Source organism: Peromyscus californicus, unplaced genomic scaffold (genome assembly GCF_007827085.1).
Source record: "Peromyscus californicus insignis strain IS unplaced genomic scaffold, ASM782708v3 Scaffold_3__1_contigs__length_106647218, whole genome shotgun sequence".
Taxonomy (NCBI): domain Eukaryota; kingdom Metazoa; phylum Chordata; class Mammalia; order Rodentia; family Cricetidae; genus Peromyscus; species Peromyscus californicus.
The window spans coordinates 20,437,237-20,452,526 of NW_026294551.1; the positions used below are offsets into that span (position 1 = coordinate 20,437,237).

The following is a 15,290-nucleotide window of genomic DNA, read 5'->3' on the forward strand; positions in this document are numbered from 1 at the left end:
TGTCAATGGAGTAAAAAAACAAAGTTAAGATTTATCAGGCACTCGAGATGACACTCACACACTGACTTCCATGTTAGCTTGTTGTTTCTGAGACAGGGTCTTACTATGTAGCCCTGGAAGCATTTATGTAGACCAGGCTGGCCTCATCTGATCCTCCTGCCTCTGCCTCTGCCTCGTAGTGTTGTGATAAAAGGTGTGGCAAAATCTATTTGTTAGACTTCACAATGCGATAGGTACTATCATTATGGAAGAAACTGAGGCACGAGAAGCTCGTTTGCCTAGTTAAACCAGTTAAGTTCAGAACATGTTTTTCCCCCCCTGGGGGGGGGGGGTTCGAGACAGGGTTTCTCTGTGTAGCTTTGGAGCATGTCCTGGAACTCGCTCTGTAGACCAGGCTGGCCTCGAACTCACAGAGATCCACCTGGCTCTGCCTCCCGAGTGTTGGGATCAAAGGCGTGCGCCACCACCGCCGGGCTAATGTGTGGTTTCAACTGCTTCGAAATATCTACCAACTGACCTCCATAAACGTTTGCTGAAGACTGAAAGAGCCAATGATGGTCTCAAAGTATGTGATTTCAGAGTTTGATCTTATCTGAAGCGATAGGGCTGTCACACAAGTCCCAAGGCAGCAGCCACGGCCACCTAGATGTGAGCGCATATCTAAACACCTCCAGTGGCTGAGAAAAGGACCTTTCCTCCCGAAGGGAAAGAGGCGAGAGCATGCGGGTAAGGGCGCTCCCAGCGGAGCAGCACTTAGTGTAGGCAGAGCCTGGCCCGTGCCAAGCGGGCTGTCTGAGAGGTGGAGGGTCCAGCGTGGGCTCCGGAAGCAGGAAAGGCGAGCAGGTGTGGGATCTAAATTCGGATGAGGGCGGGGAGCGCGCTCCGCTCAGAAGGGCGCAGCTCGCGCCCGGCAGCGGACCCTCTCCCCTCCGCTTTCCTCGGTTCGGAGGCCTAGGGTGGGTAGCGAGCGACCCACCCAGAAACCCGGAGAACGAATTCAGACCAGCCCCTCCTAAGGGGTTTCCGTCCTGAGTGCCTAACTGCACCCCACTTCAAGCCCATCCTCCTCACACAAGTGACTGCACGCCTCGGGGTCACAGTGGGGAGCGGCCTGGGGAGCAGAGCGGGGAGCCCCGCGGGAAGGGCGGGGGTGCCTGGGCCGGAAGGCGTCCCAGGCTCGGCTGGGAGCCGGCGCTCTCTTTCGACGCCACCCCGTTGCCTCCGCCCCCGAGCCGGCCGGGACGGCACCAAGTCTCCGCCCCTGGCGCACCGCGCACCTCACCTTGAACGCTGCCCCACCCACCTCTAGCCTATTGGGCGTCCTGGGCCGAGGAGACGCCGCGATTGGCCGGGTTCGTCCACGGAGGCCCCGCCCACCTCCCCGCCCCAGTTCCCGTCCGCCGGTACTTTGGACGGCGGCGTGGCGCCCCTCCTCCCCTCCCGGTCCCCGCCCCCTGGAGCAAATGCTGCCGAGCTGCGGCCGCGGGGCAGATGCACGCGCTCGGGCCCTTCTAGCAAGCGCGAGCAGTCGCTGGGCACGCGAAAGCGAAAGGAGGAAGAGGAAGGGAGGGCGAGGGCGGGGTGTTGAGGAGGGGCGGGAGGAGGAAGAGGAGGAGGTTGGAGCGCGCTCGCGCCTGGCCTCGCGCCCGCGCCGAGGGAGGGGGGAGAGGGGCGCGCGCGCGCACGCTCGCGTCCTCGCTCGCTCCATCCATCCATCCTCCGGTCGCGGCACGCGCGCGCGCTCCGGGCTCGCGCCGCACCCCCCGCCCGGGAGAGGCGGGCTGGAGTGGGGGGCGGGGGGAGGGGCGCGCGGACGGCGCGCGGACTGCGCGCGGGCGGGGTGAGGTGAGGAGGAGGAGGAGGCGGCGACGGGACGAGAAGGGAGGGGAAGGGGCCATGGCCGCCCGGTGAGGCGGCGAGGCGGGGGGGCAGCCCGACCCCCCCGGCCCCGGCCCCGGGCCCCGGGGAAAGGCGAGGACGGACCGACGGACATGGGGCTCCGGAGCAGCAGCCGCCGCCGCCGCCGCCGCCGGAGGACGCGGCCCTGAGAGGCCGCCGGGCCCCGGCGCGGCCCCCCGGGCGGGGTGAGTACGGAACGGGGACGGGGGAGGGGCCTGCGGGGGGCGGGGGGCGGGGCCCGAGGCGGGGCTTGGGCCCCCTCCCCCCAGGTCTGGGTCAGCGCCCCTTCCCCTCCCCCCGGGCCGACGCGGAAACGCCCGGCTTTCCCCGGCTTCCCGGCCGGGCCGGGGCCCCCCGGTCTCCCCCTGGCTGGGTCCTCCTTGGGCGGGGCAGGGCCGGCCGGGGAGGGGGCGCGGGGCCTTTGTTAGGGAGCCAGGCCCCAGCCCCCGGGACAATAGAGACACCCTCCCGGACTCTTTCCCCGGCCGGTCCGGGCTCTGGGCTGGCGGCGACCGAGAGGGGTCGGGACGCGTCCCACTCTGCCTTACTCTCTGGGGGTCGGTCTGTCCCGGCCCGCCGCCGGCCTTGGGCGGCTCGGCTCTCCTCCCCCCAGTCGGTATGATGCAGCAGCAGTGCCGCAAGGACGGGAGAAGAGCCGCGGCACGGCCTGCTACCCTTCCCAGTGCCCCCGGCTCGTTTGTCAGTCCCCACCCCACTCGAGGCCGGCAGCTCCTTAAACTCGTACCCACCGTTCAGTGGGGCCCCGAACTGTGGGCGCTGTTTCTGAATCCTACGGTGGGGATTTCTGGACTTTGGGGCTCTTGGAGAGACTTCCGGGCTGGTCCTGAGGGAGGGAGGGTGCGATCTAAAAGAACAGGTAAGGGGAGTGCCCACTCCTCGAGTGTGCTTGCCACGGGGCTCTCCTCTGCTCCTGCCCGTGCTGGCTGGAAATGCCCTTTGCCTGTAGGCTTCTGTGGGCTGTTCCTCTCGTAGAGCGGCAGGCTTATTTTAAGAGAAGGCAGTGGGGTGAAGGTGGTAGGGTCTTAGGGCCATTCCTACTTCTGGTAGCAGTACCCCCCCAAGTGGACATCCTGGCTGAAAGCAGAGGTGACTCCGAGAGCCCTTAGGGAAAGGGGGGTTGTCTTGAGGAGTGTGTGCAGTTCTTTGCCACACCCTGTGGGTTTGCTTTGAGGCCTTAGAGTCCCTTCTCCTCCCCCTGCTGCATTGCACCATGGGTATCAAAGAGGGGTTTGAGTTTTGGGTACCTGGGATGAGCTGCTGCCTCCTATAGACCCAGAGTCTGATTGGCAGTGCAGTTCAGGGCCTGAGCTTAGGCCTGGGGAGGACGAGGCCACCTCTGGTTTTCAGGCCCTGAAAACCATCAGACTTAGTGATCCGGGGCCTCGGGGAGGGAGACTCTGTGATGCCAGGATTAAGCCCTGGGCCCGGAGGTGGGGAGGGGAGGTGGCAGTCTTTGGGGGTGTCTGGGACTCACACCAACTCCCCCCCCCCTCCGTGTCTGCAGCCGTGTTGCCGCCCGCTGTGCTATGAGCAGTCAGAGCGCCGTCTCCACAAGAGTTTACAAATGAAAATGGAGGAAATGTCTTTGTCTGGCCTGGATAACAGCAAACTAGAGGTGAAGGCTCCCCCACGCGTGCCTCTGGGTCTTTCTGTCGGTGTCTCCGCGTCGCTCTATCTGGCATCTGTGCCAGAGAGGAATTTGGGTAGTCAGCCTCGTTCCTTAGCGGGAATAGCCAGCTGAAGCGACCCAAGGATCTGGGAGGGAGAAAGGAATAAAAAAGTCAAGGTGGGGAAAGTGGCCAGGGAAGCAGCCTGCTTGGTCGGGGCCAGGGCGTTGGGCTGGTGAGAGTTGTTCAGTCCTGGGGGGTGCCACCCTTGTGACCATGGATGTTCTCTCCTGGGGCCCAGGCCATCGCTCAGGAGATATATGCGGACCTGGTCGAGGATTCTTGTTTGGGATTCTGCTTTGAGGTACACCGGGCTGTCAAGTGTGGCTACTTCTTCCTGGATGATACAGATCCTGAGAGCATGAAGGATTTTGGTGAGCTTCAGGGTGGAAGAAGAGTGCTCTAGTTCTGCCCAGGGGGGGTGGGGGGGCACTTAGAGGGTTCTCTAGTAACTGCCCTAGATGCAAAGCCTGACGCTCCTGTGAACTTAAGCAGGGATGGGTTTAAAGGGGGCCTGGGAGCATAGGGGAGAACAAGCTGTGAGGGTACCCTGCCTGCTCTGATCGCCACGCCTCTCCTGTCCCCAGAGATCGTGGACCAGCCTGGGTTGGACATCTTTGGACAGGTTTTCAACCAGTGGAAGAGCAAGGAGTGTGTCTGCCCCAATTGCAGCCGCAGTATTGCTGCGTCCCGCTTTGCCCCCCACCTGGAGAAGTGCCTGGGAATGGGTCGGAACAGCAGCCGAATCGCCAACCGTCGGTGAGAACCTCTCACTGTCTGCACCACTGACACACATCTTGTGCAGTCTGTAGTCCCATGGGGGCGGGTGGTAGGGTGTGGAGGACACTTGGCCCTCACATGTATCGCTGTAAAATAATGTGCAAAATAATGTGCAGATGTGTGATAACCTTGACCCTTTCTCTTCTCAACTCTGGGCAGGATTGCCAATAGCAACAATATGAACAAGTCTGAGAGTGACCAAGAAGACAATGATGACATCAATGACAATGACTGGTCCTATGGCTCAGAGAAGAAAGGTGTTTGGGATTCTGGGAGAAACTGGGGTGAAGTGGGAAAGCGGGGGTTAGAGCATACATTTGCTGTAAACTGTCTTGATGACGGGAAAATGTAGGGGTTTTTTTTAGAGCTGAGGATCGAACCCAGGGCCTTGCGCTTGCTAGGGAAGCGCTCTACCACTGAGCTAAGTCCCCAACCCTGAAAACGTAGTTTTGAACAACATATAAATGCTGAGACCGAGAACTCAAAAGTAACTATGTTCTTTGTTCTCTCGTCCCCCAGCCAAGAAGAGAAAATCAGACAAGGTGAGAGCCGCGCGAGCATGGGGGAAGTTTGGGTGAAGGACAGATGCCCTCCCTCCCTTTTGGGCAGGGAGTGCTCAGGTCTTTTTACTCAACTGTGGTGTTGCTGTGGGAGGAGGGGGCTCTTTGGGGTGACTGGTGGGCAGGGAAGCTCCCTCTGGTGGAAGGGAGGGAGGGAATGTAGGCAGCAGGCCTCATCCCGGGGAGGAGTAGTATGAGTTTGAGGTTGTTTCTTTGTCAAATCTTTTTTCCTTCCCTGGGTTCTCGGCCCCCCCTTATCGCTGCCCTTCCCCCAAAGCTATGGTATCTCCCATTCCAGAACCCTAATTCCCCTCGAAGATCCAAGTCTTTAAAACACAAAAATGGTAAGTGGGGCTAGACCAACAGGGGCACTGTCAGCGGGGTGATCACAGGACTTGTAGGGGGTGGGAGGGAGGGCCTGTGAGCCTTCTATCACCCCACTTCCTCTCTGGTTATTTTCAGGGTTCTCTGTCTGTACCTCTGCATCAAACACCCTTCCCCTTCTTTTTTCTTCTTCAGGGGAACTTAGCAACTCCGATCCGTTTAAGGTGAGTAGAAGCTCCCTTTCTGCCTCTCCTCATTGCCCTTTGAGGTGGCTGGGATTTGGACAAGTGAGCTCAGGTTGCTGACAGCTAGCAGTGGATGTAAGGCTCTCTGAGCCTTGGGTGTTGGTGTTCTTGGTGGGTCCCGTCTCCTGTCCATATGCAGGTAGGTTGGGAAGACTCTAGAAAACAGCATGGCGGCAGGGATGAGAGAGAGGGACCGAGTCTCCATTCCCACCCTTTCCTGTCTGCCCTTCTTTTTCCTTCTCTGACCCGTACCTCTGGTTCTCTCACAGTATAGCAACTCAACTGGGATCAGCTATGAGACCCTTGGGCCGGAAGAGCTGCGGAGCCTGCTCACCACGGTGTGTGATTGGAGAGAGGGAGGGTTGGCTTGGGCTGGGCAGTGACTGAGAGTCAGGACCCTGGAGGGACAGGTGCCATGGCAGCAGTAGGCTTCCTGTCCCACTGCTCTGGGGCTGCTTTCTGCTTGGGCAGTTAGTCCGGCATTGGTGCGGAGGGAGCAGCTAGTATTCCGAGTAGGCCCCCTGGCCTCCTTTCAGCTTATGCTCCTCTTCCAGCAATGTGGAGTGATTTCTGAACATACCAAGAAGATGTGCACAAGGTGAGCACAGATACTAAATGGGAGCTGATCCCATAGGCATGGGTCGGGAGGACCCCTGGAATTGAGCAATGGGCCCCCATTCTTAACCCTCCCTTCATCTGCTAGGCCTTACTTATTAGGCCACCATCTGGGGATTCACCACTGACTCTTTCCCTGTCCCTCCAGCTTCTGCTCCACCTGAGTTCCTGAAGTCCTTCCCTGCCTTGTCAGGGTCTGATCATTCTGTCCCCACCAGGTCACTACGCTGCCCTCAGCACACGGATGAACAGAGGCGAACCGTACGGATTTATTTCCTTGGGCCCCCAGCGTAAGTGACCTTTCCTGAAGGGTAGTGGGTCAGGTTGGTGATCTCTTTCCCTCACGTTTCATTGACTCCCCTTGCCAGCGTCCTTCCGGAGGTCGAGAGCTCCTTGGATAATGACAGCTTTGACATGACTGACAGCCAGGCCCTCATCAGCAGGCTTCAGTGGGACGGCTCTTCTGATCTCTCACCTTCTGATTCAGGCTCCTCCAAGACTAGTGAAAATCAAGGATGGGGTCTAGGTAATACAGTGCCAATTGATCTCAGGGGCTTTGGGCACTGGGGCACTGCCTCCCTTCACAACTCCACTCTAATCCCTCTGCCTCCGCCTCTGCAGGTACCAACAGCTCTGAATCACGGAAAACCAAGAAAAAGAAATCCCATCTGAGCTTGGTAGGGACTGCCTCCGGCCTGGGCTCCAACAAGAAGAAAAAGCCAAAGCCACCGGCTCCCCCGACGCCCAGCATCTATGATGACGTCAACTGACTTGGGTGCAAGGGATAGCCTTTGGCTGAGAGAGCCCTCTCTCCCGACCCCCACCCAGGCGGCATAGCCTGGCATACGGACAGCTGCTGGGGGTTTGGGCTTGGGAAGCTTGGTGGGCCAGGCAGGCAGAGGATCCAGTTATGTGCCCCTGGGGGGTGTCAGGGTCCTCTGCAACGAAGCATGACCCTCGGCGTGCAGGACTCAGACCTGGACATATTATGCCTTGGACATAAGTTTGGTGGGGAGGTGGTTTTCCTATTTATTCTGTGAGTTACTGGATGTCCAGCTAGGCTGGGGGCCTGACCTGGGCACTGTGCCAGGGCGCTGCCTGCTCCCCACCCCAGGAACTGGACTGAGTCCTGCCGAGGGGCATTGTGGCTACCCAGGCAGCTTTGGTTTGGAAGCTGAGCCCAGAGGGGGCCTCCCTTGGCTGCCCTCAGCAATGTGAATGGGTCCGGTGCTTGGAGCTGAGGGGCAGGGCTGGTGTGTCCTGTCTGTGTGCAGAGTCCTATCAGATGTCCCCAGTCCCCGGGGGCAGCAGGCAGAGTGCTGTCTGCTGAGGTGGGCATCCAGAACTGCCTCACGGGGCAGCCCTTCCCTCAGTCCCCATGGGCCTCCTTGGCAGCAGGAGCTGTCCTTTTGTTGTTGGGTGCCAGGAAAGGGCCTCCAGCCTCTACAGCTTCAAGGAATGGGAAGGGGAGGGTAGGAAGAGGGGGCCTGTATCAGAGTGGCCCCCTGCCCTCCCTGCCCCAGGGCTGTGAGGACAGCCCAGGTGAGAGGGACGGTGCTGCTTTATTTGAAATGTTTCTTACCTCATTCCCTGCCCCAGGAAGGGGCCCAGCCTCACCCTCCTGGGGTGGCCCCCTGTTCTCCCCCCCCATCCTGCCCCCCAGCCCTGCCCTGCTGGGGCAGCCTGAGTTCCCAGCTGCTGCTTGCCGCCCCTTCCCCTTGACCAGCTTTGGTTCCTCTCAGCGCTCCCGCCTCTAAAGCCTGCCCCGTTCCCTCCCTTGCCGCTTTTAAGTTATTTATTCTGTACTTGTGGTTTGGGGCTCTGAGGAAAACCCTAATCTTGTGCCTCTCTCCCTTTGCTAGGAGTAGGGTGGGATGAGAAGGTAGTCTCTGCCCTTGGTTGTCAGTGGAGGTTGGCTGGGTGCGGTTGCCCCTCTGTGGGACTGTCATGCCAGGGCACCCACCTACCTGGCTTACATCCTGAAGAGATGTACTGTCCCACCTGCCAAGTAGGTGGTATGCCTTGGAACTGAGCTGGAGGACCTGGACATGGGCTGGAGTACAGCTGACTGACAGGAAGGGGGTTGACCCTGAGCCAAGTTTTCTGGCACTTGCTATACATGTCCCCTCTGTTCCCAGGAGGAGCCACTCCCACACTGGGTAGCTAGTACCCAGGACTGGTTGGACTGATTTGGGTTAGGGACCCTAGAGGGTTAAGGGAACAACAGAGTTAGGGTTGCAGTACCCTGTCTGGAACCCCAGTCTCCCCCTGGGGTGGTTCTGATTGTGGCTGATGCCTGGTTACAAATTGATTTTTAACCCAAGCATTGTGATTATTTTTTAAAAAGTCAAACCAATTTTGGCAGGAGTTAGAATAAATTCTGGAGCCTGGGCTCCTCCGTCCTTGGCCCTCTACAGCCTTCTCCCTTGAGGGGAAACTAGAGGGGCAGAGCAGGTTCTTCAGCTGCCTCCAAGCACAGGCTTGGGAGCCTGCTGAAGGTCGGGACGCCGGCCCAGGCGAAGTAGCTGCAGCTCAGGCCAACTCACTCTGCTCTCCCACCTCTCCCTTCTCCTCTGGTTGGAGGGGGTAGTTCGGGAACTGGTTTGTCCACAAAACACTTCCCTATTGTTCCTTGGCTCACCCTCAGGGCAGAGCCCCCTGCCCAGGCTGGGTAAGAGATGGGCTTGGTCCAGCAGGGACCCTGAGGGAACAAACCCCTTCCTTCTGGGGAGTATGCCCCCCTACCGTGTAGTTGAACGGGGCCAGGAACTCCCCACTCCCTCTAACAGCAGGCTGTGTGGGTTTCAATTCCCATCCCCCACCCTGGCTAGGTGTCGTCCTCCCTGTACCCTATCATGTGTCTGAGTGTGTGGGGGGTTCTGTACTAATTTCCATGGCCGGTGGCTTTTCCTTCCATGCATCACTCCCCCCCGCATGCCCAGGGGCCACCCGCCTGGCATTACCGCATGCTGGGGTCATTGGGGGAGGGGGGGTGGGGCTCACGCTGTCCTGTGGTCTTGAGATTTTTATTTTTGCATATGTAATCCATCCTGTACAGGTAGCTAACTTTGTAAACGCTGTGTATTCCCTCTGCCCCCATGGCTGCTGGTGTAAATAAACTGCATCTCCCGTTGGTAGCCTGGCCTACCCACCCTCTTTACCATGTTGTTGAGGGTAGAGCAGTCACAAAAGAGGCTCCACAGCCACAAAATGCAATTTTATTTGCTCATACTGACCCACCAACTGAGGGCCTAGGGCAGGGCAATCTATACCCAGAGCTCGTCCTTGGAACTGGGCAGGACACTGGATTAGGGCCAGTGTTCCCTCACAGCCTTAGGCCTAGGCTAGCAGCAGCTGTGACCTGGCCTCTTGATGCTGGGGGCTTGGCCTTCTGCCCCAATCCCCTGCCTAACTGAGCTTTATGCCGGCTATTTAGGAGGGGGAAAAAAAGTGCTTTGAAAGAAAGCAAAATATCCTATTCCTGCTACAAGGGGTGGAGGGAGGAGGTGGTGGCAGCTGGGTACCTATAGGGAAAGCTAGTACAGTCTTCATCCCTGCCTGTGAATTTCGTTTCAAAAGATCACCCTCATCTAAGGCGTGGAAGTGGTACTTCAAGCTCCCTGCAGAGAAATGCTAAGGCCATGCTGAGCTGCCCTGGCAGCAACCCTGGGGGTAGGGCGCAGACATGCAAGAAACGGAAAAGGCCTAGGGCCACAGCCAGGAGGGAAGACCCAGAGCCCAAGCTTCTCACTGAGCTTGACATTTTGAACTTTGGGATTCCAAAAGAGGGAAGATGATATCCTTGTTTCTACCTGAGTTGTGCTTGCAGAGATATCTGTACCCTGTGGACACACACACCTGCTTCCTGGGTCCTATGGACAGGGTACCCACCATATCCTTCCCATCCCTCCCTCCCAGGTCCTTGGGCCCAGCTCTGGCCAGGAAAGGGGGGAGGCCATGAAGGAGGAAGACCATGCCATTCATTGTCTCCCAGATGTCCTTATCGTCCATACATCCCAAATACTAGGAAGCTGAAGAAGACCGTGACTCCCACCAAGGAAACAGTGGCAGGTGCTGTGAAGAACTGGCGGTAATTAATACGGAAGTACCAGACCACGCCCAAGAGCACCACAAACACAGGCACCATGAGGCTGCCCACATTGATACCAAGGCTGGATGGTTCAGTGGCTGAGGGGGTCAAAGAGCCTGAGGGGCCAGAAACAGCTGCCCCTGGAGGTGAGTGGTGGCAGTGAATCACACAGTTGTCGGTAATGTTCAGGGAACTCAGTGTGCGTGCTGGGTCCTGCAGCAGCCGACCCTGGTAGATCAGCTTCATCTGGCTCTCTTGTCCAGGGAAGTATTTGCTACAAGGATAAAAGGAAAGACTGGATGAGGAAGGATGGTATATAGGCCTGGACCAACAAAACAGGACATGGAAGAAACTGATGGGCTGTCTATGGGAGTCTCCCATTTCCCTTTAACAGAGGCCAGCCATTAAAACTCCTCTAGTGCTCTCAGATCTGCATCAACTTTTTCAGGGAAACCAATGCCTGAGGCACAAGTCATGAGCAACTACTCTCTTTCCAGCCTACTCACCTCTTCAGGGTTCCCACAGTGTCCTCTGGCCTGGCCACAGCTAGCTCCTCAGTGTCATTGAGGAACTTGAGCCGAACATTGATGAGGCTGGGGCTGGGAGAGAGGCTTGTGCTATTATCCAATCCCAGTGGAGCTTCTGGACGGCTGCTCTCCAGGCCTGCTTGTCTTTTAGGTAGGCCTTGGATATCCAGGAGATGTTCAAGGCTGGGCTCCATCTCTCCCCTAGCTCCTGGCTCCCCAGTGGAGTCTCCACCACTGTCACTGGTCTCTTCAGCCTTCTCATCATTCCCCTCTGATGGATGGGGGAGTTCTGTTGGCTCTGGAGTGCCTTGGCTTACCAGCTGGTCCACATGCCCCAGGTGGAGAACAGATGTGTCTCCCGCTGACACAATGGTGCCCAGCAGCTGGTTGTTACTGCTGTCTGCTACGTAGGTAGAGAGCCAGGCTAGAACCAAGGCTAGAATCAGCACCACCACACCTGCCACCACCATCACCTCATTACCCACACCCTCAATGAGGGTGACATCAGAGAGCTCCATGGCCTGGCTGCTGACCGGATCCACACTGCAGGAACAAAAGGGGATAGCATCAGCATGGCCTGAGGGGTTATAACCAGGTTTCTAGTTTGTTTAGGTTCTGAGTCAGGCTGGAGAAAAACAAACAAACAAACAAAAGACAGGAGTTTGTGATGTTTTGTAGGAGAGGCAGCCAACCTCCCCAACTGTAGTAGACCCTCAATCGCAAGCTAAGGACTTACCCTTGGCCTCTATTGTGAAACTCTAGCTTTCAGATTCTGTTCCCATAGGAGCACAGGTCACCAGAAAAGTCTCATAAGCTTGTCACCAGCTGCTAGTTGCTTTTATTTATTTATTTGATATTTGGAGGATAATGAAGAAAGAGCATTTGCTTCTTCCTTTCGAGACAGGGTATCTCTGTGTAACCCTGGCTATCCTGGAACTACCACTCTGTAGACCAGGCTAACTTCAAACTCAAGAGATCCACCTGCCCCTGCCTCCCGAGTGCTTTGATTAAATGGCATGCGCCACTACCCCCCTGGTTACATATGCTTCTTTAAGCCTGGAGTTTCTCGAAGATTTCTAACATGTGACCAAGCACATATGCCCCCTAAGCAGCCTCAACCACAGCTTCAGAGAATGAGAAGACTCCTTCACAGGCTTTGTGCAGCCAACCCTGCCAGATTCTCATTTGGTTACGTCTCATTCATGGCCACAGACCCATGCATGCACAGCTGTCAAGAGCCAAAATAAATAAATACATTCTGATCTATCAAGGACAGAATCAGATCACTACAAATGGACGAGTGTATTGGAACTATCAGCAGACACTTTTGTCTCCTGCGAAACTGTTCTGGCAAGTTCTGGGGAGCCACATGGGGCAGATACCAGAAACACTGCCCTCTTTGGGTCACCAGGGGCTTGGCTCACAACTGTAAAACCACTGCCCCAGCATATACTCCAGTTATTCAGAACTTGGGAAATGAAGGCGGTAGGATCAAGGGTTCAAGACATGCCTCCACTATATTGCAAATTCAAATACCAGACTACGTGAGGTATCTTAAACAAACAAGTCAAAAAAATAAAAACTGTCAAGTATAAATTATTTGGAGAGATTTCCCAACAGCTGCCACATTCCTTATTTCAGTCTGTCTTGTGCTGTGAAGGTTCTCCCTCTCTGCAGTTTCTTAGAAAAGCATGGAAGATCTCTGCATACTCCTTGGAGTACCTTTTCTTTTCCTTGGAGGATCTACTTTCACACCTGTCCCTGGGCAAATCCACCTGGTGATTATCATTATCAGACTATTCTCAGAGCACCCATAAAACATCATTATAACCTGTCCATGTCTTCATTGACTTCCGGGAGAATCAAGCGTAGTTCTCTTTGTACGAAGCTCTCATTGCAATGCCACAATGCTGCTCAAAGACTATTTGTGGACATACTGACATTCAAAGAGTTTCCACAGCCTTACTTAACAGATTAGCCCTGGAGTCAGGGAAACACAGATCGCAGTCTAGTCCCCCTTCTAGCCATGTAACTGCCAACAGCTTTTTCACAGCCTCAGCATTGTCATCAATAAAGTGGGGTTTTAAATGGTACCTACCTCATGAGGTTGTTTTGAAGATGACGTGAAATCATCGAAGCAAAATAAGTAAGACTGTTCGATAAACAAATGATAGCAATTATGTTTCACTCCCACAACTAACCCCTGATGGTAAGGTTAATGTCAGGAACCGTGATTCACAGAAAAGGAAACTGTGGCAAAGACAGACGGGAACCGAGGACACAAGGAACTGCCGTGGGCAGTTAGGACCCCGCGTCTGCCTGCTCCAAGGCCTCAGTGCTCTCCTCAGCCCGTGGACGACCCTGACCGCGCGGTGTGGAGTCGTCCCCGACCCTGCTTTTTCTGAGGCGAAGGCTCTGCGCCTGAGAGATCCTATTCCCGTGGCGGTAGAGTCCATGAGCCCCCGCCCTCCAGCCGAAGGGCTTCCGGGTCACGGTCGCAGTGCCCAAGCCCAGCTCTCCAGATCGGTGACGGTTAGGGTCAGATGGGGGGGGTGTCACAAACCATTCACGCCCCTCAAACTTCGGGGCGGGGCAGAGGGACTGGGGGCGGGGCTTGAGGACGCTGAGCGTCATGGGAAAATAAAGGGGGTTTGGATTGGACTGTTTCTGGATGGGGAAGGAGAGCCTCACCTGACAGAGCCAGGATAAATGTTTTGACTTCGCCAGGGCAGTCTCTGCACTCGTCTTTCCGTAAGGGTCGGGGGAGGGGCTGGCAACTCAAGATTCTGTTCAGGGTCCGATCTCTTCCGGCTTTTCTCGGAAGCTGTTAACATCGGGGCCGGAAGTCCCGCCTCCTCGCCTTGTACTGATGACGCAAAGCTACGTAAGGCGGACTGACGTAAACTAATCTTTAAAAGGGCCAGATTGCACAGCGGCAGGAGGGGCGGAGTCATTGTTGGCGGGATTTCGGACTTCTGGCAGGCAGTAAGGCCACGCCTAGTGGGCGTGGTCCCAGGCCGTCCAGAGGTCAGAGGCGGGGCCAGAAGAGGAGGGGCGGCTGGGGGAGGTGCTTGTGGAGGGGGCGTGGTATCATGCCTAGAAGAGTGCCCAGGCAGGCTCTTTTGGTCGACCCAGCGCTAGGTTTCCCTCTATCACTCCTTCCGGCTTCGCTCTCGAGCTCCGGAACTAATGGGATTCATTATTGCTCCAGTGCGCACCGAGCTCCAATATTGGGATCCATAAGGTCTGGTATTTCTACTTCTAAGAAAGTTGTTACTCGAGGAGACAGGCAAGAAGACCCGTTATAGTCTTAAGTACTGTAAGATTCCTGCCTCATAATAATGGTGCTTTGATAAATAAAGCAGAAAGGCATTTCAGAGAGACACAGATATAGTACCCTTTTAAAAAATGGTTTATTTGTTTGCTTTTATTTATTTATGTGTTTGTATGTGTATGCCATGTGTGTGATTGCTTGTAGAGGCCAGAAGAGGGCACTGGATCCCTGGAGCTAGGGATGCAGGAGGTTGTAAACCGCATTTTTTGGGTGCTGGGAAGAGAACTCAGATCTGGAAAGAACAGCAGATGCTCATAACAGTTGAACCATCTTTCCAAGTCTATCACCCTGGATTAGCTTTTCCCTGTTAACGCTGTGTCGTAGAGCAGTGCTTATCAACCTGTGCGTCGCGACCCCTTGGGGTTCCAACGACCCTTTAACAGGAATTGAATATCAGATAGCCTGAATATCAGATTTTGGTTTTTTTTCGAGACAGAGTTTCTCTGTGTAGTTTTGGTGCCTGTCCTGGATCTCTAGCCTTTGGAGTAGCTAGAATCACACGACTCTGCCAAGCTGGCTGGCAAGAAAACTTCATCTGTGTGTGTGTGTGTGTGTGTGTGTGTGTGCAGGAACACATGTATAGAGGCCTCAAGAGTCTTTCTCAGTCACTTTCTCCACCTTACTTTCCGAGACAAGATCTCTCATTGAATCTAGAGCTACACTATTAGGCTACATTAGCTGGTCGGCAAGCCCCAGAGTCACCCGCTTTAACCTCTCCAGTGCTGGCATTACACAGACATGCATGCAGCTGTGCCGGGCTTTTTTATTTGTTTGTTTGTTTGTTTGTTTAGAGTCAGGGTCTCTCTATGTAATCCTGGCTGTCCTAGTTGCTATGTAGACCAGACTGGCCTAGAAATCAAGGGAGATCCGTTTGTCTCTGCCTCCCTAGTGCTGGGATCAAAGGTGTACACCATCATGCCCTGCTGGTTTTATTATTATTATTAATATTTAATGAGGGTGCTGAGGATCAAACCAAGGCCTCATTCCCTACTTACCAGCCCTTAGGATAAGTGCAAATAACTTTCTAATCTTTTTCCTTTTACCTGTTTATGGTGTAATATTTATTAAACAAACCTAGGATTTGGGAGGATGGCTCAGTGGTTGCTGCTCTTCCAAAGAACCTGAGTTTGACTTTGACAACCACCCGTAACTGGCTCCAGGGGATCCTGTGCTGTCTTCTGGCTTCTGCAGATATCCTCCATCTTGTGGTGCACGCACACACACATAC

The 15,290-nt window shown here is 55.6% G+C and overlaps 2 protein-coding genes across 8 annotated transcripts; one reads left to right on the top strand and one right to left on the bottom strand.

Moving 5' to 3' along the window:
- The first annotated feature begins 1,973 nt into the window (after positions 1-1,973).
- Positions 1,974-9,248, top strand: Atxn7l3 (ataxin 7 like 3). 6 transcript variants are annotated; one of them, XM_052757042.1, is made up of 13 exons: positions 1,974-2,084; positions 3,425-3,535; positions 3,829-3,961; positions 4,175-4,346; positions 4,527-4,624; positions 4,887-4,909; positions 5,205-5,271; positions 5,390-5,475; positions 5,766-5,834; positions 6,051-6,094; positions 6,330-6,401; positions 6,480-6,637; positions 6,733-9,248. In XM_052757042.1, exons 2-13 carry the CDS (start codon positions 3,485-3,487, stop codon positions 6,879-6,881), a joined length of 1,122 nt encoding a protein of 373 aa, XP_052613002.1. In that variant the 5' UTR covers positions 1,974-2,084; positions 3,425-3,484; the 3' UTR covers positions 6,882-9,248. The 6 variants fall into 6 exon arrangements, with proteins under 6 accessions (XP_052613002.1, XP_052613004.1, XP_052613005.1 ...); XM_052757044.1 differs by lacking the exon at positions 1,974-2,084 and adding an exon at positions 2,594-2,776; XM_052757045.1 differs by lacking the exon at positions 1,974-2,084 and adding an exon at positions 2,811-3,006.
- A 65-nt stretch (positions 9,249-9,313) lies between these two features.
- Positions 9,314-13,553, bottom strand: Tmub2 (transmembrane and ubiquitin like domain containing 2). Of its 2 annotated transcripts, XM_052757046.1 has the most exons (4): positions 13,420-13,546; positions 12,827-12,880; positions 10,708-11,271; positions 9,314-10,475 (listed from the first exon to the last, which is right to left on the bottom strand). In XM_052757046.1, exons 2-4 carry the CDS (start codon positions 12,859-12,861, stop codon positions 10,112-10,114), a joined length of 963 nt encoding a protein of 320 aa, XP_052613006.1. In that variant the 5' UTR covers positions 12,862-12,880; positions 13,420-13,546; the 3' UTR covers positions 9,314-10,111. The 2 variants fall into 2 exon arrangements, with proteins under 2 accessions (XP_052613006.1, XP_052613007.1); XM_052757047.1 differs by lacking the exon at positions 12,827-12,880 and having other exon boundaries at positions 13,420-13,553.
- Positions 13,554-15,290: the final 1,737 nt, after the last annotated feature.

Coding starts and splice junctions, on each gene's coding strand:
- Atxn7l3 (XM_052757042.1), top strand. CDS start 3,485: ATGAAAATGGAGGAAATGTCTTTGTCTGGCCTGGATAACAGCAAACTA. Junction 3,962..4,174: donor TGAGAGCATGAAGGATTTTG/GTGAGCTTCAGG, acceptor TCCTGTCCCCAG/AGATCGTGGACCAGCCTGGG. Junction 4,347..4,526: donor AGCCGAATCGCCAACCGTCG/GTGAGAACCTCT, acceptor AACTCTGGGCAG/GATTGCCAATAGCAACAATA.
- Tmub2 (XM_052757046.1), bottom strand. CDS start 12,861: ATGATTTCACGTCATCTTCAAAACAACCTCATGAG. Junction 11,272..12,826: donor CTTCAAAACAACCTCATGAG/GTAGGTACCATT, acceptor TTGTTCCTGCAG/TGTGGATCCGGTCAGCAGCC. Junction 10,476..10,707: donor ACTGTGGGAACCCTGAAGAG/GTGAGTAGGCTG, acceptor TTATCCTTGTAG/CAAATACTTCCCTGGACAAG.